The sequence below is a fragment of the Sceloporus occidentalis genome, unplaced genomic scaffold (assembly GCF_023333645.1).
Source record: "Sceloporus occidentalis isolate IW3139 unplaced genomic scaffold, rSceOcc1.0.p SCAF_2, whole genome shotgun sequence".
NCBI classification, from domain to species: domain Eukaryota; kingdom Metazoa; phylum Chordata; class Lepidosauria; order Squamata; family Phrynosomatidae; genus Sceloporus; species Sceloporus occidentalis.
Window position 1 is genome coordinate 207,808,522 of NW_028316982.1, and position 21,795 is coordinate 207,830,316.

At 40.0% G+C, this 21,795-nt stretch overlaps 1 protein-coding gene across 3 annotated transcripts in view; it reads left to right on the plus strand.

Annotated features, from left to right (window-relative positions):
• The window catches only part of APP (amyloid beta precursor protein), a 201,090-nt gene that overhangs the window by 135,805 nt on the left and 43,490 nt on the right, over positions 1-21,795 (plus strand). For 2 of the 3 annotated variants that reach the window (XM_089512151.1, XM_089512152.1), the window contains exon 7: positions 11,346-11,513. The exons of the other annotated variant lie outside the window; for it this stretch is intronic. In XM_089512151.1, coding sequence (XP_089368277.1) covers positions 11,346-11,513 — 168 coding nt within the window. The remainder of the gene's footprint in view (positions 1-11,345; positions 11,514-21,795) is intronic. 3 annotated transcript variants of the gene reach the window in all.

The following is a 21,795-nucleotide window of genomic DNA, read 5'->3' on the forward strand; positions in this document are numbered from 1 at the left end:
CTACTGGTTGTTACATTATTAAGAAAAATAACACATTTGCACACCCAACATTGCCTTGTTATCTCCAAATGTAATGTGTAACAGGTAATAGTATTAATAATGTGCTACTTCCATGCCCTGAAAAGTGTAGCTCAGTTCCCTGGCATAAATGCAATGGTGGAAGTCACTTAAAAGCAGCCACAGACTCATAGGTTCTGTTCCTCCTTTTTTGGGCTTAATCATGGTTTATAATTTCATCTACACCAACAATAATCATGATTAGTGCTAATGTGCTCAAAATATTTTGAATGTTGCCTTACTATGTTGTCTGTTGTTGTTTGCTGCTTGCTTTTTTAAACTGTTGGCCGCTTTAGATGCATAATTTAATCAACCAACCAGTCAAGCATTAACTGAAATTAGTGTTCATGTGGATATAATGATAAATCCCTGGTAATGCTAATAAGGAAGAGAGGGGAATAAATTTGTGCTGGAGAAAGGAGTAGAGAATGTCAAAAATTGCAATATGGTGGATTTACAGTCTCTTAACTATGGTTTTCAGCTTAGTAGTAATACAGGTGTGCCAGACTTGATTAAGAATAGCACTGATGGAAAAAGTGATTATCACACACGCTTTGAATTTTCCCTCTTCCTCTTCCAAAGGAGTAAGTACATAGTCACTATTAGAGGAGAAACTACTGTATTTTTCATTAAAAGGGCAAAATGAGATCAAGATAAGTAAAACCAAACTGGACTTTTTGTTACTTTCCTATATATTCAAGAAAAGAGTGAATAGTAGAATATTTTATGGAATTACACAGCTGTTTAGGGAACCTTTCTCCTACTTTTCCACTTCAGATAGAGCCTACATTTCAGCCAGTGTTCAGGTCAAGAGTCTGCCATAAAAAGCAAAGGTTTTTAGTGGAGGTCAGAGGGCACGGCACATAAAGGCTATTAAGATAGAAATTGCAGCATACTGAGTGCAACAACAGTGCTCTTTATACCTTTCTTCTTACCAAATGCATTTCAAACAGGCTTTCCTCACTGCATACAGGAAGACAGGTCTCGGAGGAGACAGTCCTTTTCTTATGGGGGTCCTAAACCCAAAGTCATGGTTATGGCAATGGGCATGGCATTCACACTATAATCTGTTTGAAGGAATGAGAGGCCTAAGAGCACATTCCAACCTATATCCAGTTATGTTATACAGCTGGCACATGGTCTATTGCACTAGTGGTTATGCCTTCACAGAGTTATTGCATAGTGCAAGAGCAGTATTCAGTACAGTTTTTACTGTGCACATAGTTGTGCAGACAGTTGCTCAACCTTTGTGTAGATGGTTACAAAACTGCTTTACTCAACCACTTGCACAAAGTGTAAGCCAACACAACTGCACTGATAGGGATTATCACTCTACTAGCATATACTGGATTTGGGATACCATATATATCAGCTCTATCCCTCTGGCAGTTAAATAACATCGATTCAGAGCTTTCATTCTTTGACAGAATGGAGAAGATAGAGTAGATGGAAGGTGATGGGAGGTCTTTCTCTCACATGAGTAGTGGGAGAAAACAGTTAATTGTTTTTTTAAATCTAAAATAAAAATCTAGTTTTGGTGGATTTAAACTAGACTTTTTTGTTTAGCCCAATATTTTTGCATTACCGTTTTAATGAAAAATGAATCCTGTTTATTATATTAATTCTGTGAAATGTTATTTTATGTATTTTATGTTAGAGAGCTTGATCAACCATTTTTAATGATTTCTAACTAAATCAGAAAATTGAGTAGCAAAATGAAGTTCAGATGCTTTGACCACTAGCTTGAATAATAATTGTTTTTTAAAAGTGAAATTTTAAAGTATTTTGTTTTATTTGTTAACTGAAGGCTAATTGAAGGATTTGTTTCTGGGTGGTATTTCTTGCACTATAAGATAAAATCAATAAAATGAAGTAGTTGATGCTGCATACTGATCTAACAATGAACAACTACAGTTAAAAAGTTTACATTCAAACAGTCATTGTTCCAGTAAGAAGATTGGAAAATAGTAATAATAGTCAGACATTAAAAAAGAAGAAGGAGAAGAATCAATGTAAATACCAGATGTATTTTCCTTTTTAATCATTTGATTTAAACCAACTTGGTATAAACCAGCCAACCCACTTCCATATGCCATTATGCAAAAGGGAAGGAGGGTAAACAGAGCTACTGTTCATATGAAGATCCTGTCCCATATAAGTACTATGCTCATGAAGGAAACTATTGTGCCAAGTCTGTTTTTCGTTGGCTATACTTTCTCTTCCTGCTCCTTCCATAGGATATATGTTTGACATCATAAGTGTGATTACAGTTTCATGCAGTAAAACATACTGGCCTAAGTACAGCTGATAAATGGAAATCAATAATAAATAAATGGAAATCAAAAGTGTTTTTTATACAATAGTACACAATTATACTTCCATTTTCTTGGAATATAACAGTTGTAATCCTGTTTAGAGAATGACAGGTGGCAACATTTATTTCATGCCCTTTGGCAAACATACAGTGGTACCCCGGGATACGAATGCGCCAGGATACGAAATTTCCGGGTTACGAAATAAATTTACTTAAAAAAACTGTTCCGCGTTACGAAAGTTTTTTCGGGTTACGAAAAAACTTTTGGTGCTTTTCGGCGCGATTTCGCACCAAAAAGCGGCTTTCGCTATTAGCGCCTATGGGCATTTCGGCTAGCGAAAGTTTCCGGGTTACGAAAGCGGCGGCGGAACGAATTACTTTCGTAACCCGGGGGACCACTGTATTTTCAAATCGGTGAGGTTTTAGCATCTGTTCTGCATCAGGAGAACAAGAGAGTAGAGAATACTTTTGTTGGATTGTTTTCCTTTTATGCAGGTACTTTTCTTATAACCTAAAAATATCTCTGTGTGACAAAATGTAGCTATGGCTGCATTTGCACTATAGAAATAATGCAGTTTGACACCACTTTAACTGTTGTAGCTCAGTGCCATGGAATCCTAGGGTTTGTAGTTTTTCCAGTCACAGAAAAGGCTAAATATCTCACAAAACTACAAATCTCAGAATACCATAGCATTGAGCCATGACAGTTAAAAGTGGAGTCAAAGTGCATTATTTCTGCAGTGCAGATGCAGCCTATAGTTTTTATAAGCTTTTAGTCCCATATGTCTCTCTGCTACTGGGGCAATTTCTCCTAATTCTGTCAGGGTCTAATTCAGCTGAAATGCTGCTCTCATAAATGTTATTTGTGAGCTGTAATGAGCCTAATTGAGCTTAACTTGACCTCTCAGTTCCTTGACCATCATAGATGGTCTTTTATAAGCCTTTTCAAAGAAGTGGCAAACTACAGGGAAACAGACATAGATGTTGGAAAACAAAATTATTTCACCATTCTACTACAGATTTAAGATGAAGTGGTAGAACATGAATAATAATATTATATGGAGCACATCTTGAAAGCATCTCTTACCCCAGTGTGTTAGTCTATATATGCTTAGAGGAATAAAGAAGCATAAAAGATCTTCAAACTATTCAAATGTTTTTAAACGCCAAATTACAGTATTTGAATGGAATCTAGAAGTGCTTGTTGTACACTCTATTTGGAAAAATGCTTGCCAGTTCTTGACTGCTGAGGCTATCCAATAACGCATGAAATAGGTTATTTTCAGGCATGTGCTTTTTATGCAGAGCCTAACTTGTGATCCTCCAGACATTGTTGCACTTCAACTCCTGCCAGCCCTAACTAGTACAGCAAGAGCATCAGTGCATACACAAAGGGCTTGTCTATATGCCATAGACATACCAATGACTGCATCATTAAGTAGAGCACACAAGCTTAATTCTATCACATGTACAGTGAGCCCATGCCATACGCAGGCTTCTCTTCCGTGGCTTTCAGCATACGCTGAAGCCACAGTACAATATAATGAATGGCATGCGTGCCACGTGCACGTGCCCCATTATTTTTAATGAGTCATGAGCGTATGAGATTTTCCCCTTATGTGGAGGGGTCCAGAACGGATCCCCTGCCTGAGGGAAGGGAGGACTGTATAGAGCCTCTGCTAGCTAGAACCTTTGGAAGTACATCCGAATGCCTATGAAACTCTTGATGAGATCATTTTTTTAAAAAAACAATCCTAAACAGATGTGTTTTAAGGCTGGGATCCTAGGTTCCAAATCAGTAAATGGAATCAGGGTTTCATGCCCTACTAAAACATACAAGGGTATATCAAGTTCTTAGTCTCGGCTAGAATAGACCCATTGAATCATTGATTGAAAGGTAAATTGACACCTAAGCAAATTCCATTCAGACAGTAGGCCTCCTCTAGTACATACCAACAGTTGGATTTATACGATTGTATCCAGCAGAATTCTAATAATAATAATAATAATAATAATAATAATAATAATAATAGATTTATTTGTATCCCACCCAATCACGGGGAATCTGGGCAACTAACAGCAGTAAGAAAATACAATAAGATACAAATAACCCCTTCCCAAACCCCTGACCAATACTTAAACAAAACAAAATAAATAAACAATATAAATACAATAACAATCAAATGAAAATATAAAAGCATTACAAATCAATGAAGTTTATAAATAATCCCTTTCCCAGTCCCTCAGCACAGGTTCAGGTCAAAACAATATTAACAAATTAAATATCAACATAACATAGTACCCGGGGGGAAAAAAAGGAAGAAGAAAAAATATATATACCAAATGCAATATATCAAAGAACCATATCAGACATAATGGCGCGTTACAGACCGCCGAAAAGCGTCGGCCTGCACCTGCCCCTTTCCCCACCGGATTGGGGCCTCAGTGGGTAGAGCGGCAGCCGCTGAGGCCCCGATCCGCCGCTTTCCAGGCCACGAGGAAGCGGCAAAAGGCCGCTTCCCCGAGGCCTGGAAAGGGGTGTCCTTGGAGCTCTTTCCTGCACCCAGGAAAGGGCGCACTAAGTGCCCTCGCGTGGCGTGACGGCGTCACGTCCGCACCGCCTCGTTTGGAGGTGGTGCGTTCGTGACGCCATCATGGTGGCCCCCGTGTAGATGGGACGCCGCCATCTTGTACGTCTTCAGGATGTATTAGGCTTGGGGGAGTCAAGAAGTGACACCCCTTTTTAAACCTAGGACGTCCCTTATGGCGGTCTGTAACGTGCCAATAAAACACACTTTGTCAGAATTGCAATCAAAAGGGGACAATTATTGCAGTTCAAGGTTCATAGAAGGCCAAACACACTTTGCATGACTGCCTGTCTCGCAGTGGACTTGTAAGGAGATACAGGTGGGTGGGTGGAGGGAAAGGCAGAAGCAGTGCCTCCTCGCCCTCCAGAGCTCGCAGGCAGACTGATGGAATGGGTGAGTGTGGGAAGGCAAAAGCAGAGGTTTTAAGGCCTCCAGCCCAGCCAACACCCCAGGAGCCTCCTCCTCCTCTGCAGCTTACAGGCAGACTGATGGAATGGGTGGGTGTGGGAAGACACACATAAAACTACAATGGAAAGAAGTACACAAATTGCATGTGGTATAATACCATATATAAAATTTAATAGATGCTGAAAATGTTGCAGGTACAAAGAAAGGCATTATATAAAAAATGTCCAGTAATGTCTGTTCGAAACTGTAATTATTTAAGAAAGTTGTCCATCATCTGCATGACCACAGAATCGTCTCTAACAAAACTGGCTCCCTTGGCTTCGTAACAGAAATGAGCATCGCCCCCTACAATCGGACATGACTTGACAATCTTGACAAAGGAAAATCTTTACCTTTACCTTTTCTACTGCAAATTCAAAACAGCCGATCTTGGTGATTGCCCCTTTGCACTCAGTCACCTTGGGAGTAGCAACCAAGCAGCTGGCTGAGCAGCGACCAAAAAGCTTCTTGCTTGTGCCAGCCTTGTGGCTAAGGCTAGAGCAGGCAAGAGGCTTCTTGGTTGCTGTTTGACTGGCTGCTCAGGAACTGCTCCATTTGCCCTGTCATTCTGGGAGCAGAAACTGATCAGCTGGCTGAGCAGTGACTAAGAAGCCTCTCACCCATGCCAGCCTGGCAGCAAAGACGAGTGCAGACAAGAGGCCTCTTGGTTGCTGCTCAGCCAGCCGCTCAGTTGCTGCTCCCAGGGTGACCAGACACAAGAGAGAAGCTTCTCCCTAGAGAGGAGGGACATCACGGCAGAGAAAAGTGCAGCTGGTGTTTGTAGGGGGTTTACAGAGACCCCATGCTCTAGACTGGAGACTGGCTTGGACAGAGAAAACGAGAGATTTTAACTACATGAGCCACTCCCAAGACTTTCTAAGAATCAAGCACAGATACTCCTTCCTCAGAGGCATATCTTTCCCGCACAGCTTCAAGTATCCACTCTCCCACAAAAATATTGTTTTTTATGCTACCTCTTTTCTCAATCTGTCTGATGAAAGAAAGCAGGAGCTGCTGTGCAACTACAACCTGCTATCCAAGTCCCAGCAAAGCTCACAAAGCTTAAGCAGAGTCCCAAATTTCAAAGCTGCTTTTTGCCGCCACTTCTCTCCTGTCACCATGTGCTCTAACTCTTTGCTCCAGTCTGTCCCAAAATGGTACCACTCTGAGCCACGGAAGCGATGCCCTGTGTCCAAGCCTCATACAAGTTTCCTAGCTGCCACTACTAGAAATCCCTAAGTGGTTTACTTTACAAGCTGGGTACTCATTTTCCTATAGAAAAATATAATCCATATAATCCACCCCGCACCCTCAGGTCCTCTGGGAGGAATCTATTGCAGCCTTTAAAAACCAGTCTAACTGCTACCTCCCAGAGGGCCTTCTCTGCAGTTGTTCCCAAACTATGGAACGGTCTTCCAGACGAGATCCCTCAAATTGCCAGCTTAGACAGCTTTAAAAAAGCTGTCAAGCCGGATCTCTTCCGGCAGGCCTTTCCTGAATAAAAGTGCCCGGCCACAGAATGACTGCCCCCCGCATCATGTATCAGCCCACCGCTCTGTCCTCGCTGTATTTTATTGTGTTTTTAATAGATGTTTTAATTGTAATTTGTTTAATTCTGTTTTAAGGGGGGGAATTTGGGACATAAATTTGTAAATGTGGATTTTAACATGTAGCCGCTTTGATTGTCTTGTCACAGAAAAGCGGGATATAAATAAAAGTTTTATTTTATTTATTATTTATTTATTTAGAAGGATGCAAAGCTGAGTGGACCAATCGAACTCACAACACACATTTAATCTAGCACCAGTACAAGCATTTAACCACTGCGATACCAGGATTCCTAAAGACCTCTGGTTCCCCTTGTCTTTCCTGCACATCAGTACTTGGACTGAAGGGCCCCATGCCACCCCCTTGTTTCATCACCACCCCCAACTGTCCCCTTTGTATTTTGGTGATGCAAAAGAAGTAGAAGTAAAAGTATCTGGAACACTGTATACTTCCCAGAGGACGTTTTCTGCTACCGCTCCAAAAATCTGGAACAATCTGCCAGACAAGATCCGCCAACTAACATCTTTCGAGGCCTTTAAGAAGGCAATAAAAACAGATCTCTTCCGGCAGGCCTTCCCAAATTGATCCCCTAATTTCACTCTCCATGTACCTAAATTGTTCTCTTCGGACTGATTCGAATGCCTTTGATATTATTGTTTTCTCTTTTTGTATGCTGTTACCCACCTTGATCCAACACAGGGAGAGACGGGTTATAAATAAATACTATTATTATTATTATTATTATTAGTAGTAGTAGTAGTAGTAGTATATTTCAAGTTATTTGATTCCTATCATATTTTTTCTCTTCTCATAGGCTAAAAATACTGTATATACTCGACTATAAGTCGATCTCATGTATAAGATCGCCCAGCCCAGCATCTCCCCAGCCAGGCTGTCTCCGTGGGGGAAAAGCCTGGCTTTGGAGAGGCCTCTGGGGGAGCAATCACACTGCTCAGCATCTCCAAAGCCAGGCTGTGTCCCTGGGGGAAAAGCGTGGCTTTGGAGAGGCTTCTGGGGAAGCAATCACCCAGCCCAGCATCTCCCCAGCCAGGCTGTCTCCCTGGGGAAAAAGCCTGACATTGGAGAGGCTTCTGGGGGAGCAGTTGTGCTGCCCAGCGTCTCCAAAGCCAGGCTCTCTCCCTGGGAGAAAAGCCTGGCTTTGGAGAGGCTTCTGGGGAGCAGTCGCCCAGCCCAGCGTCTCGAAAGCCAGGCTATCTCCCTGGGGGGAAAAGCCCGGCGATTGAGAGTCTTCTCAGCGAGCGATCACCCCTCATAGCTTCTCCCCAGCCGGGCTGTCGCTTGCGAAGGCAGCCCAACTGGGGAGAAGGTCGGGTCAGTTACCCATGGACCCATATATAATTTGATCCAGGGTTTTTTTTGGATCAATTTTTTGACCTAAATTTCTCAACTTAGACATAAGTATATATGGTAATTGTTTAGAAGTGAACTTTCATTTTAATTGTTTGGGTTACGATTTGAAAATATTTAAGTCTTATGAAATAATTCTTATTTGACATTGCATTCTATTAACTGTTTATTGGGAGTGTGATACCTCCATTGTGTAATTAATGCTTAAGCTTTATTCTTAAAGTCTGTGCCAGTTTCAGAGCTTTCTACAGATAAATTTCAAAACACTCACAAAGAAGCCCTCTTGTGAATTTAGCTTTTGTCTTTGGATATTAGTATGTATGGTTTTCTATTTTGAACTACATGTTTTAAGTACAGGCTGAGTAGCCCTTATTTGAAATGCTTTGGAGCAGAAGTGTTTTGGATTTTTTATTTTCAGATTTGTAAATATTTACAAAATCTGTGACCCAAGTCTAAACATGAAATTCATTTGTGTTTAATAAACACCTTATGCACATAGTCTAAGGTAATTTTATACACAATATTTTAAAAATAATTTTGTGCACAAAATAAAATTTGTGTTCACTGAACCATGACAAAGCAAAGGTGTCACTATCTCAGCCATCCATGGGGACAGTTCTGGATTTTGAATTTCCAGATAAGGGATACTCAACCTATAGTAATTTTCTTCTTGGTAACTTTAAATCCAGACATGCCAGTATGAGAGTAAGGTTGCAGTCCTATACCCATGTAGCTGTGAGTAGGGTTGCCATGTCCCACCCCCCGGCAGGACAATCCCGCTTTTTTACCAGGCAGGGGCACCCCGTCCCAGTTTCTTCCTGGACCCAGGATTGCCCTGGGTCTGCTGGCGCCAGTGACAGCTGTGCTGGCTGTTGCGCGTGGTGGTTATGTAACGTGCACAGCGCACCGCCACCAGCTGGCAGCTTCCTGTAGCCCTGCGCTCGCCTGCAAGGCCGTGCGCAGGGCTAAATAGGAGGAGTTTCTCCTCCTGGGGCTGGCTGGCCAATGGCTGCTGGCAGGGGGCAGGCTGTTGGAGCTCCAGTCTGCCCCCATTGGCCAGCCAGCCTCCAGAGGAGGAGCTCCTCCTCTAGTCCCCACATGGGCCGGCCCAGGCCTGGCGAGGGTGCAGGGGCCAGCGGAGGAAGAGGGAGGAAGAGTAACAGGAGGGGGGAAGAGTACCAGAAGGAGGAGGAGGAGGTAGCAGGAGGAGGGAGGAAGGAAGGAGGAGGAGGAAGAGGGAGGAGGAGGAGGTCTGCTTTGTTTTAACAATGATAGTGGTGGTGATGATGATGATATCAGTCAGTTTCTGAGGCATGCACTCACTCTTTCTGAAGGTGAGACAGTGTGACTTTCCAAAGTGCATTTCTATGTATTTTCGGTGCTTTTAATGCTAAAAGGCCTGCTTTAACAATGATGACGATGATGATGGTGATATTGATATCAGCCAGCTTCTGAGGCATAGCCAATATAAGTTGCTCTGATTTTTACAAACTCATGCGCAGTGAAGAAAAACCAAAGTACCTTGACCAAGTACACACTTCTGAGAAGTATAGTTGGTGCAAGACACCTGAAACCGAGGGCAAATCCACTTCTTGCTAAACCACCTTGACATGTTCAATGTGCATAGCTATGTTCACCCATGTTCAGTGTGAAACCCAAAGAGTTTGGTTATGCAATAAGCCTCTGAAATATGCAAGAGACTATGTTAAAATAAAGCCATGTTCAATGCTGAAATGTGCTGTTTGGAATGGAGGGGGGTGGTTTGGCCAGAAAGGGAAGTACATTTCTGCCATCTGTGTAGGAATAATGCCAAAATGTCCTCCATTTTGATCATGCCTAAGAAACATGCATTTATATTAACATTTTTTAAAAATCATCAATTTTTTCCGTGTGTCCTCCAATTTAAAAAGATGTGTCCTACATTTGTCCTATATTTGTCCCGGTTTGGAGGTCCTGACTTATGGCAAACCTAGCTGTGAGTAACTTCATTAAATGGAATGAGACTCACTTCTAAAGAAATATCTACACAACTATGCTGGAAGATCAATCACAGTCAGCTTCTAGATTTCTAATTAAAGAAATGCTCTGTTAAATCACATATGCTATCAAAAACCCTTGTGTGTTACTGATGATATACCTGGATTTGTTTGTCCTGCAAAGTGGAACAGACTGTCGCATTTAATCTACCACCAAAAATCTGAATATTAGCACTATATTTAGCTAACAAAACACAGCAGACAATTGAACACAAATCTGTAGAGACTTATGATGAATGGGGGAAAGGAAGGACAATGCTTTTTAATATGGAAAATGTGTATCTCTATTATTATTATTATTATTATTATTATTATTATTTTCTGTTTGGAACATTATTGGTAAAGGGCCACAGATGTGTACACTGGAGAGAATCTGAATCTGAATGATGATTTATACATTTTTACTGTTAAGAGACCATTTATCCAGGAATATAGTAACTAAACTAAATTCCAATGAAAATTAAAAATGTGAACAACAGAATCTACACAGTGATGCATTCAATAAGATACGGTCGCCTCTCACACACAGGAAAATCAAATGTGAATTTTAAGGGTATATTTGGTCCTGCTGTTCTGTGCTCTCTTTATTTCTCTTCCTTTATCTACTCTATAATATATTTTTTCCAGAGTTTGAAGCAACTTTCATTTTATTTTTAATTGTTCTACTGAGAGATTATTTTTCTAATGTGGAGATGCATGAGTGTTTCCATGGCAGACAACTGTTTTCAGTTCAGGCCTTTGCCTGCTGGACTTACCAGAATGAGAAAAGAACAGCAGGTCTGAGTTTTAAGTCTGGTTTCAAAAGTGGCCCTTAAACCATTTGGTTTTTGGAAGCTATTACAAAGGTTTATCATAAATGAATCACTTCCTAGGGTGACTCTTGGTGTCATAGAGCTAGATATATAAATACAAATAACGGTATGTAGAATAGCATTGATAATTCCACTTTCACGCTAAATATAGTTCCTCCACATCTCCTATAATTAGAGGTGTGCTCTGAACAAGCTGAGACTGGTCCTTGCCGAGCAATGATCTCCCGCTGGTACTTTGATGTGACTGAAGGAAAATGTGCACCATTCTTTTACGGCGGATGTGGTGGAAACCGAAACAACTTTGACACTGAGGAATACTGCATGGCAGTCTGTGGCAGCGTCAGTAAGTGGATCTCTCCAGCCTGTGGCAGCCTTTCTCTCTTTCCTATCTTGTGCCACTCTGCCTCTGCTGTTCTGTAGCGGAATTTTTAAAAACTTCCCTGGGAATGGGCCCATCCGTACTACCACTAACCATATCTCTGTCAGCTTCTCTAATTGCCCACGTCTTGTAGAGTGTGTTTGGCCATTAGTACGTGTCTCTCTTGCTCGCTCGCTCGCTTGTTCTTTCTATTCAAGCATGATAATTGGTGACTTCTTTCATCTTGTGTTCTAGACACAAATTGTCTTGCAGCAGTGTAGTGGAAATTGGGAGACAAGGCACTTAGAGGTATATTCTCCGTTAGAGGATTTGCTGTAAGAGTACTTTAACTCTTGCCCATTTGTGTATTTGTTATCATGCATGTACAATGCATAATCAAAGTAGCAACAAATCACAAGCCTGTAGAACTGTTGTTCGTTATTTTTTATTTCATTTGCCACTTTCTTTCAGTAAAGCAGTAGGAGTGTATCAAAATTCTGGGGCATACAAACCTACACTTTGTAAACAAAAGAAAGTGTTTTCCCCATGAAAATGTTACTTACACACACACACACACACACACACACACACACACGTAGATGTGTGTGCCATGATCCTACCCCCCTCTATAAAGGGGATTGTTGTGGAAGGTATCTACCTTATTTCCCCGAAAATAAAATATACCCATAAAATAAGCCGTAGCAGGATTTCTATGCACTTGCACAATAAAGTGAACCCTTGTTATATGCTGGGGTTTGGTTCCAAATCCCCTGTGGATAACAAAATCCATGGATGCTCAAGTCCCTTTAAATATAACGACATAGCAAAATGGTGCCCCTTAAAAAAATGGAAAATCAAGGTTTGATATTTGAAATTTATACTTTCTTTGTACATTTTCAAACCATGGATGTTTGAATCCATGTATAAGAAGGGCCGACTGTATAACCTATACCCCGAAAATAACACATAGTGATAGGCCCAGCGTGGAACGGAAGGGACGGGAAGGGAGTGGAAAGATTGGGGCCAGTAGTTCTAAAGGAAAGGGAGTCACAAGAAATTCAGGATGGAATTCCAGGTTTGGAGAGTTAGGACAATGTTCCAGAAGAAGACAACTAAACTATATTTGAATAAATGTAGATTGTTGTACCATATTTAATAAAAAATAAGACATCCCCTGAAAATAAGACATAGTGTGCCTTCTTCAGGAAAAATAAATATTAGACAGTGTCTTATTTTCAGGGAAACACAGTAGTACATATATGTGTGCGCCCCGTTGGTGTATATTTGATGATTGAGAGACTAAGAGTTTATCTGCATTACACTGTTCTAGCAATTTGAAACCATTTTACTACTCATGACTCCATCCAAAGGAATCTGGATTTTGTCATTTCATTGAGCTTTTAGGATTCTCTATAAACAAGTACTAGAGCATTCTAGCTGAAAATGCTAAGTACACCCCCATGCTACAGATCCTAGAATTCTGTTGTATGAAGCTGTGGCAGTTAAAGTGGTATGCATCTGATACGTCTGTGTGGTGAAGATAGTTCAGATGGTCGTGGTAGATCATGGCTTATCATGATTACTAAAGCTTTGAAGTTAAAATACTTCATCCACTTCATTGTCCTCCAGCCTAGTTAAGAAAAGGAGATACTGAGTTTCAGTATAGTTTTTATGAAACAGTGTTTTCTGAATCCTCAGAATTTTAACTCAACTTTGTTTGAACCAAATCCGTTTCATAACCTATCTGAAGGTGGCCTATTTCATACAAACAATAGTTAAGATTTATTGGATCCAAAGTAAATAACAAGCTGTGGTTAGTTTGAACAAGCAGAAACTTTTAAAGAGAAGCAAGGGAGAGAGGGAATACTTAAGGCCAAGGCTCATCCAATCTCAGGATTTGCCTAGGTCCAGTGTCATCATAAAGAACCGTTGCTAGTAGAATGCAACCACTGTGTTAACAGGCTTCATTGAAAGACATCATGTTAATAAATCTCTGTCTCTGGTTGCCTTTTCATGCCTGTAAGATGTCATTAGATGTCACAGTGAATATCCATGTATGGGCTGTCCTTGGCTGGTTCTTTAATCTGTATTTGCAAAGGTGGAGATAAGCAGGATCCTCAGTCAGGTACAGAGGGATTATTTCATTGTGTGTGTTTAGTCTGTTGTGCTACACAAGAAGCAAGTCCCATTAAACTCAGTGGGATTTGTTTCTGACTAACCACACTTAGAAACTGCCCTGTATCTTCTATTGAGGTCATTGTGTTCTCATTGAAGTAGTGGAGCTCAAGTTGTCTTACTGGCTTGTAGACTGGGTGGCTAACATTATGCCTCTGTAGCCTCACCTACTGGAAACAAACTGCAGCAGAAGAATCACCATCACTCTTTTCCTGTGCCAGGAAGTTATGTCCTGACTTTTGTTTCACTACAGAGGTTTTAACAGGTAGAACAAGGAGCTCATCACCACTTTGCAGCTGGAACTTTTAAAAGTTATAACTAACACACTGCAGACAGGCAAGTTTATTCAAAGGTAGAATGAGTGCCTTTCCTAGACTCTTGCTATTTGGGGCACAAGTGGCCTTTGCTGTTTTGTTCTCATCACAAAGAACTTTCTTTTCCTTTCTTAAATGGCATCAATGTGTCACACTGCATAGGGTGCTTTTTTTAGTCCAGGGCTGATGAGGCATATATCATGGGGAAAAGATTAGCTGGGAATCATTAATTTCTTAGGTAGTTGCTAACTGGGGCTGTTTATTGTATATATGGAGTGGGAATATATTTTCCCCCACAAGTGCCATATTATCAATAAATGGGTCCAAGGGCAAATTAAACCTGAATGTTCCCTGGAAGCCAAGATGACTAAACTAAGGCCCGGTACACATGGGCAGGAAGCGGTGTAGTGGAGCCAATTCTAGGGTTCTGGGGCACACAGTAACCGCATGCTCTGGAGGCCTAGAATGTGCCACTGCCATCATCATGCCAGCCTCCCATCCACATGGGGACCGCCATAATGACGTATGCAATGCACAACGCCCGCACATCGCACACAGGATGCAGTGTCATAGGGCTGCATCATGCTAGAGCAGCTTCTTCCTGGCTGTTTTGTTCCTGTGTGGTTTGGCTGCTCTGGGAATGATACACAGCAAAGAGAAGCGGCGTTTCGCCACCCATATGTACAGCCCCTAAGACTGTCATATTTTGGCATAAAAAGGGGGTGGGCAAAAAAAGAAATGTGGCAGCATCTTTAAGACTAACTAGTTTTTATTTTAGCTGAGTTTATGTGGATATGAACCCATTTCTTCGTATGTCGTACTGAGTGGTATTAAGGCCTCAGGTATAAAGCACATTTATAGAGTTGTCTGAGTGAGATGTCATGGAGCCAGGAAGATGCAAAAGGCTGAGCAAAATGATACAAATCTTTCAGATCTTTGCAGTCGTCAGTTAGCGTTAATGTGCAAAAGCAATAAATCCGCATTCTGTTTCCCCAGGATCAAAATTCTCTCTGAGAAGATTCCTTTTGTTAAATGTTCAGTAGTGAGGACTTTTGTGTTAATATATGTAATGTATCATGAAGCCATTGTCTTTGTTCATACCTCTGCTAATGAATTGGTATACTTTGTATATATCATGAAAAGTTATGAGTCATTAGAAAAAAGAATTATGCTTGGTAAGGTAGAAGGCAGCAGGAAAAAAAGAAGACCCCATTACAGGTGGATAGACTCAATCAAGGAAGCCATGGCCCTGAGTTTACAAGACATGAGCAGGGCTGTTGATGACAGGGTGACTTAAAGGTTTCTCATTCACAGGGTCACCATAAATTGAAATTGACTTGATGGCAGTTAACAACAACAATCTCTCAAGAGGCTCTTCTACAATGCACAATTACAGCATTATGATTCCACTTAAACTACCATGTGGAATCCTGGTATATGTAGTTTACTAAAGTGATAGAGTTTTCTGTCTGATAATTCTAAATATCCCTTCTTCCCTGCCAGGATACAGTAGAATGAAATCATGGCTTTTAAAGAGGAATCACAACACTGTAATTATATGCTGTGAAGGGACCAAAGGGCTGATGGCAGTCCATCCATTTCTCTCTTTATTTCTCACATTCCTCTGCCACCCACTTTTTTATCTCTCTTCTGAAGCTTCTTTTTCTTTCTCTGATGTTCTTACTGGCTCCTCGTCCTTCACCAACACCATCCCATCTATCCTTCCTTCCCACCCTCTGGCCAAGTGACTTTACTTCTCAAATTAACCTCCTTTTCAGTGTGATGAGCATGTTTGGCCTTTTTCTCCAATTGATTATTATCATCCCCCTTCCTTTTTTTTTTTTTAATCTTATGGGGACTCATGACAGTTTACAAAAGATTTTAAAAACCATAGTTAAAAATTCACAAAAATGCAAAAGTTGAAAAAGTTACTAAACTGTTGAAAAATTGAAACAAGTTAAGAACATAAACTGGAGGCTGCCTAATTTCTTAGGTTCATGGCTCCCCAGGCATGTTTTTCATTAATTTTTTCATGGCTCCCCAGGCATGTTACCCTTACTAAGTATTTAGATCCAAATAGCTTAGTATGTATTTAGGAATTAATTTTGGATGGGGAAAGCTGTTGGAGTTGAAACATCCATTCCCACTTCTCAAAAATGTAAGTTTGTGGTTATGTGCTGTCAGGTTGGTTTCAACTTATGATGACCCTATGAATGAGAGACCTCAAAGAAGATCCTCAAAGAAGATCCTGTTGTTAAGAGACAGGACTTCCAAACTCTGGGCTGTGACTTCTTTATTTTAGGTAATCCATCTGTAATCCATCTGACTTCTTCTTTTCCTACCGCCTACTGCCAGTAGGTATCACCTATTTTTCCTGCTGTCCTACTGATGGTCTTTTTGGTCATCCTGGTAGCTATATAACTCTTCTCCAATACCACATCTGACACTAATCCTCAACAGAAGCCAGAGTCCATCACATCTTGCTATGAGCACCTGAGTTCGTATACACAGGCTTGTCCCAATTACAGTATCTTTTCACATGTCCACTTTTAAAGCTCTTTTAGGCAAATGCCTCAAATTTTAAAGGCACAGAGGCCCTTTGAAAAGTGACTCAAACAAAATTTGAATGGGAGTGCCAAAAACTGATGTAGAGCAAGTCCACCACCACAGCAAATATCTTCTCCTTTCTCTTCTCACTGAGCCTTGCCCCACTCACACCTCCTCTTCAGTGTTTCAAATGGACACTGGTGAATGTCATAACCTATTTCTGCCATAAGGCAGATGTTCAGGAACAGTGGCGTTGCCACCCCCTTAGGGTGTCACCTGGTGTGGCCTGCACCCCTTGTGATGCCCCCTGCACAGGAATTTGACAATGTGAAGGGGTGGAAGTGGAGCTTTATAGAGAAAAAGGACACTTAAGATGTTTTTCAATATATGTGTATAGTTATGGGAAACGGACCAAAATAATTATGGAAAACGGACCAAAATAAAAAACATTTATTGAAATCAGGAATTTTCAATAATATTGAATTGTAAAACCTGTGGTGTGGGCTAGTGTGGCTGAGGAGAAGAGAAAATGAGAAGGGATTATATTCCAAAAATATATATGTGAGGATTTACATAGATAAATCCAGCTGTTAGGTTTTTCAGTACATTCGAGATATCTCTGCATAGATGGACTAGTGAAGAGGAGGAGAGATAGAAAAGGGATGTTGACTTCCATTCCAGATTTTTCAAGTATACCATAGATTAAGGTTAATAATAGCTAGTGTTAGAATTTTCATTACATTTCCCTGAGACATCTCAATATGCTATATGGCTTTTCCCTATGGGATCCTGTGCCAATAGCATTCAACAGATCCTGATATGTGGCCCGACTTTTGCAAAACCCAGACTATGAAACTTCTCCTCTACAGAGGAAATTCAGTTGGTTCCTTCTCTCTGAAGCCACTAAGACAGTGAAATGCATCTGACAGAGTAGATTTTAGTCTACGAAAGCTCATGCTTCCAACTTCTTTCTTTCATTTAGTCTCAAAAGTGCTACACAAGACCTCTCTAAATACTGATCCTACAGACTAACAACTACGTATATCTTTGAATTAAGACAGCTAAAGTTTGCTAAGCTTTTAATATGAGTTACATTTCTGTCTTGTTGTATTTGTATTGAATCTTGTGTCAACGAGATTTGTCTATGGTATGCACAATTTGATATTTGTACTTTCTATTATGTTTTCTCTCCCTGTATATGCGCGCGTGTGTGTGTGTGCGTGCGCGTACATATATATATAGAGAGAGAGAGAGAGAGAGAGACAACATGGTGTGGTTTGAGCATTGCATGACGACTGGGACCAGGGTTCAGTCTTTGCTCAGCTATGGAAATCCACTGGGTGATCTTGAGCAAGTCACATCCTTTCAGCCTCAGATGAAAACAAAGGGAAATCCCTTCTGAACAAATTGTGCCCTCCACAATAAACCAACCCTGTGGTTCACCTTAGAGTTGCCATAGGTTGGAAATGACTTGAAGGTACACAACAACAATATATACTGTGAACACTTTGAGTTCATTTTATAAATAAAGGTGATGTATAAATATTTAATTAAATGTAGACAAGATTATAGCTTTAATATGCTTCTGACTTTGAAGTCTTTGTTCAGTTAGTCCCTATCAAGAGTCAGAAAATACTAAGAAATGTTTATTGCTGTGAACAAAGGGGATAATGTCAGATACATGGAGATCCTTTAAGTGTTATTTTTAAATATTTCTAATGGTTTTTCATACCGTCTGAAAGAGAGGGAGAAATAGAAAAAATTCAAGAATATACTTCTAAAGTGTAGATTATGTTTTAATATCTGTTAAATAATTTGAGAACTAGTGAGAGCTTAAAAGAATGCATATAGTGCAATCTTCAGGTTTGATTAATTCTACAAGTTATTATTTTATTTTTATTTTTTATTTATTTAATTTCATTTCTATGCCACCTTTCTCCCAGAAAGGGACCCAAGGCAGCTCAAAGATAAAATTGTTTCAAAAATTTACAATAAAAATAATTGAATTATCTGGCTAAAACAGTATAAAATTACATAAAAGACACAAAAGTTTTAAAACATAACTAAAATACACACCATGTATAAAAGCCTCCCTGACAACGATTATATATTAACAGCCTGCTTGAATAATTCATTCTTGTTTTTCATATGTGTTAATCAGTTAACAGTTTACAAAAGGGGTCAAACTAACTTAGAAATTGTGACTGGGTTCCAGGAAATATTTAAACTTACACAGAGGATTGGTTCATGCCCTTGAAATATTTTACTTAAAAACAAAACAAAACTTGATCCCAGTGTTTTGTTAACTGCTTCTGAAAATTTGAATTTTGCCTTAATTTGTCATGTGAACTATGCTTGCTTCCTGAAGAAGCAGATTTGAGGTTCACTTAGCTATACTTGTTCCATGATTCTTGGGCATAGATGTAGGCTACAGCTGCCATTTTCACATTATATTAACATTTATCTTCATATTAGTTGAGCCAGTCAAATATGGGACTCTGCTTTTAGGGGGTATAGTGTAACATTCTTTAAAAATTTCATCATTCTGAACTTTCTAAAGTTGAACATGAATTTTTTTTCTAGCCTCCATAGCTATAAACAAAATAAAAGTATTGCTTATTCTCACTTTTTATTTTTCACCTAAGTAAATTGATCACAAGGAAAGGGAAAAGGCCAGTTAACTTTATAGCTTGACTTAAAGTTTTCTGAGAATCCACTTAATATACATTTATGCAATCAGTTCCCCTCTTCTGTGTGCTTGCTATCCACAGATTGGAGCATCCATGTATGGTCCTGTCCTGTTCTTCCCAGTGCTGCTGCATGCACGCAACTGAACCATCATGGTTGTGCTCCCATCGTTTTAACTAGTTTTCTCAAAGCAAGCTCAATTCAATACACAGAGTGTGAAGTTGTTTAAACACACCACAATTAACACTACCCTCAGTTCATGGTTAGATATCATGCTAAACTGCAGCCAGCTGAAAATGGAAGTAAAAGTTTCCAGTCTTCTTGTACAAGTTCAAATCCCATACACCAAGGCAAAATATTCAGTACAAACAGATTCCTGATGGCTATGGTCTCCACATTTTAATTTTATCTCCTAAGAATCATCTCAAGCATTTCTTGGAGGTGTTGCTACATTGGCAGCATCTGTTTCCACAGAAATCAAGAAATAAGTTAAAAGGAAATGTTTCTTATCTCTAGTGCTCGGCTGTTTTCCTCAAGCTGCCAGGAAAATGAAATACAGCACTGCCTTTGGGGTTTTGCCAAGCATTGGTCTCATTAGTGGGTTGAGTGGATTAGCACTACCTTAAAATGGTTGGCATTAACTTTCTTACTGTTTTACTGTTGATAGTGCAGTGTCATTGTTTTCTTTTTTGATTTGAAGTGGTGACTAAGTTTCTAACACTTTTTAAAGTTATTTTGTTTTAAACAGCAATTGTCATCAGCAATAGAGTGATGTTTTTGAGAGACTGCAGTTAAACACAAAGATTTTTCAGATGCTAAAACTCTTAGAACTTTCAACATAATTATCCAATATCTTACCCATTTGAACCTAAGTTCAAATTTAGAAATCTTTGGAAGATAATACTTCTGACCTCTCTTCCTCATCAGTGTACAGATCTGTAAACATGAAAATGTTTTTATCTCACAATTTTTCAACTCTGTTCTGAGGATTAATATCACAGACTGTCTACTAATGGACTGTTGTTAAGCTAACATTTAATAGTGGTGAGTTATATTTCTTGGAGATTTGAAGGTTGATTTTGTTCTGCATTAATTTTAGCATGTGTGGGTTTTTAAAAATATATTTTATTGTGCAAACATAACTGCAGCAATGGGAAGTCAAAGGCTTTCACAGCTGGAATCCATAGTTTTTTGTGGGTTTTTCAGGCTATGAGGCCGTGTTCTAGAACAGTTTATTCTTTATGTTTCACCAACATCTTCTGAAAATACTGGCATGGAAGAGAGTGGGGTACAGATACTGTTGGTTAAGAGGAAGTGATTTACTTGTTAATCTGTGTATTGTTCTGTTGTTAAATGGCAAGTTAGTTAACGATCCATTATCTGCTGGAAAACCTCCCCCACCCTGGGTGGTTTTCATATGTAGGGTTTTGATTTTGTTGTTTTTCAGGACTGATAACCAAACTTTGTTTACTTTAAGGGTTTCTTCTTTCCTGTTGAAGTTGTCCATGTGTTTATGGATTTTAATCACTTCCCTGTGCATTCTGACATGATAGTTGTTGGCATGGTCCAGAATTTCAGTGTTTTTCAAATAGCATTTTATGCCCAGAATGGTTTATAACGTGTTCTGCTACTGCTGATTTTTCTGGCTGACCTGGTCTGCAGTTTCTCTTGTATTCCTATACTGCGTTTGGTGGTCCCAATGTAGACTTGTCCGCAGCTGTACAGTATGCGGTAAACACCTGCGGCTGTGAGACAGTCTCTCTTGTCCTTCACTGAGTGCAGCATTTGCTGGATTTTCTTGGTTGGTTTGTAGACCATTTCAAGATTGTGTTTCCTCACCAGTTTTCCTATTCTGTCTGTGACTCCTTTGATGTATGGTTTAAAAAAAACCCTTCCCTTTGGGTTGTTGTTTGTCTTCAGTCCTCTGTGTTTTTCTGGGTCTGGCAGCTCTTCTGATGTCTGAGCTGGAGAAGCCATTAGCCTGTAGAGCTCAGTCTAGGTGCTTCAATGCATCTTCCAGGAAGTGGAGTTCACAGATCCTTTTTGTCCAGTCTACCAGTGTTTTTATTGTGCTTCATTTTTGTCCTGGGGATGGTTGGAGTTCTTGTGTAGGTATCTGTCCATGTGTGTAGATTTTCTGTATAGTGTATGGCCCAACCGTTTGGTTTAGTTTGGCGATGACCAGGACATCCAAGAGTGGCAATGTTCCTTCCTTTTCTTTTTCCATTTTGAATTGGATGTTTCGGTGGATGTTTTTCAGATGGTTCAAAAATATGGTCAGATCTTCTCCATGGCTCCAAATATCATCCACATATTGGAACCATGTTGTGGGGTTTGTTTGTGTGGGGTTTATTTGTTGGTTTTTTATTATTATTATTTATAATTTTTTTTTTTTTTTTTTTTGGTGCTGTTTCCAGAGCTTGCTTTTCAAAGTGTTCCGTGTAAAAGTTTGCTATCACGGGGCTCAGAGGGCTTCCCTCTCTCTGCTTGCGGGATCCATTGTCCCACTGGAAGTAGCTTGTAGTGGGGCAATGTTTGAACAG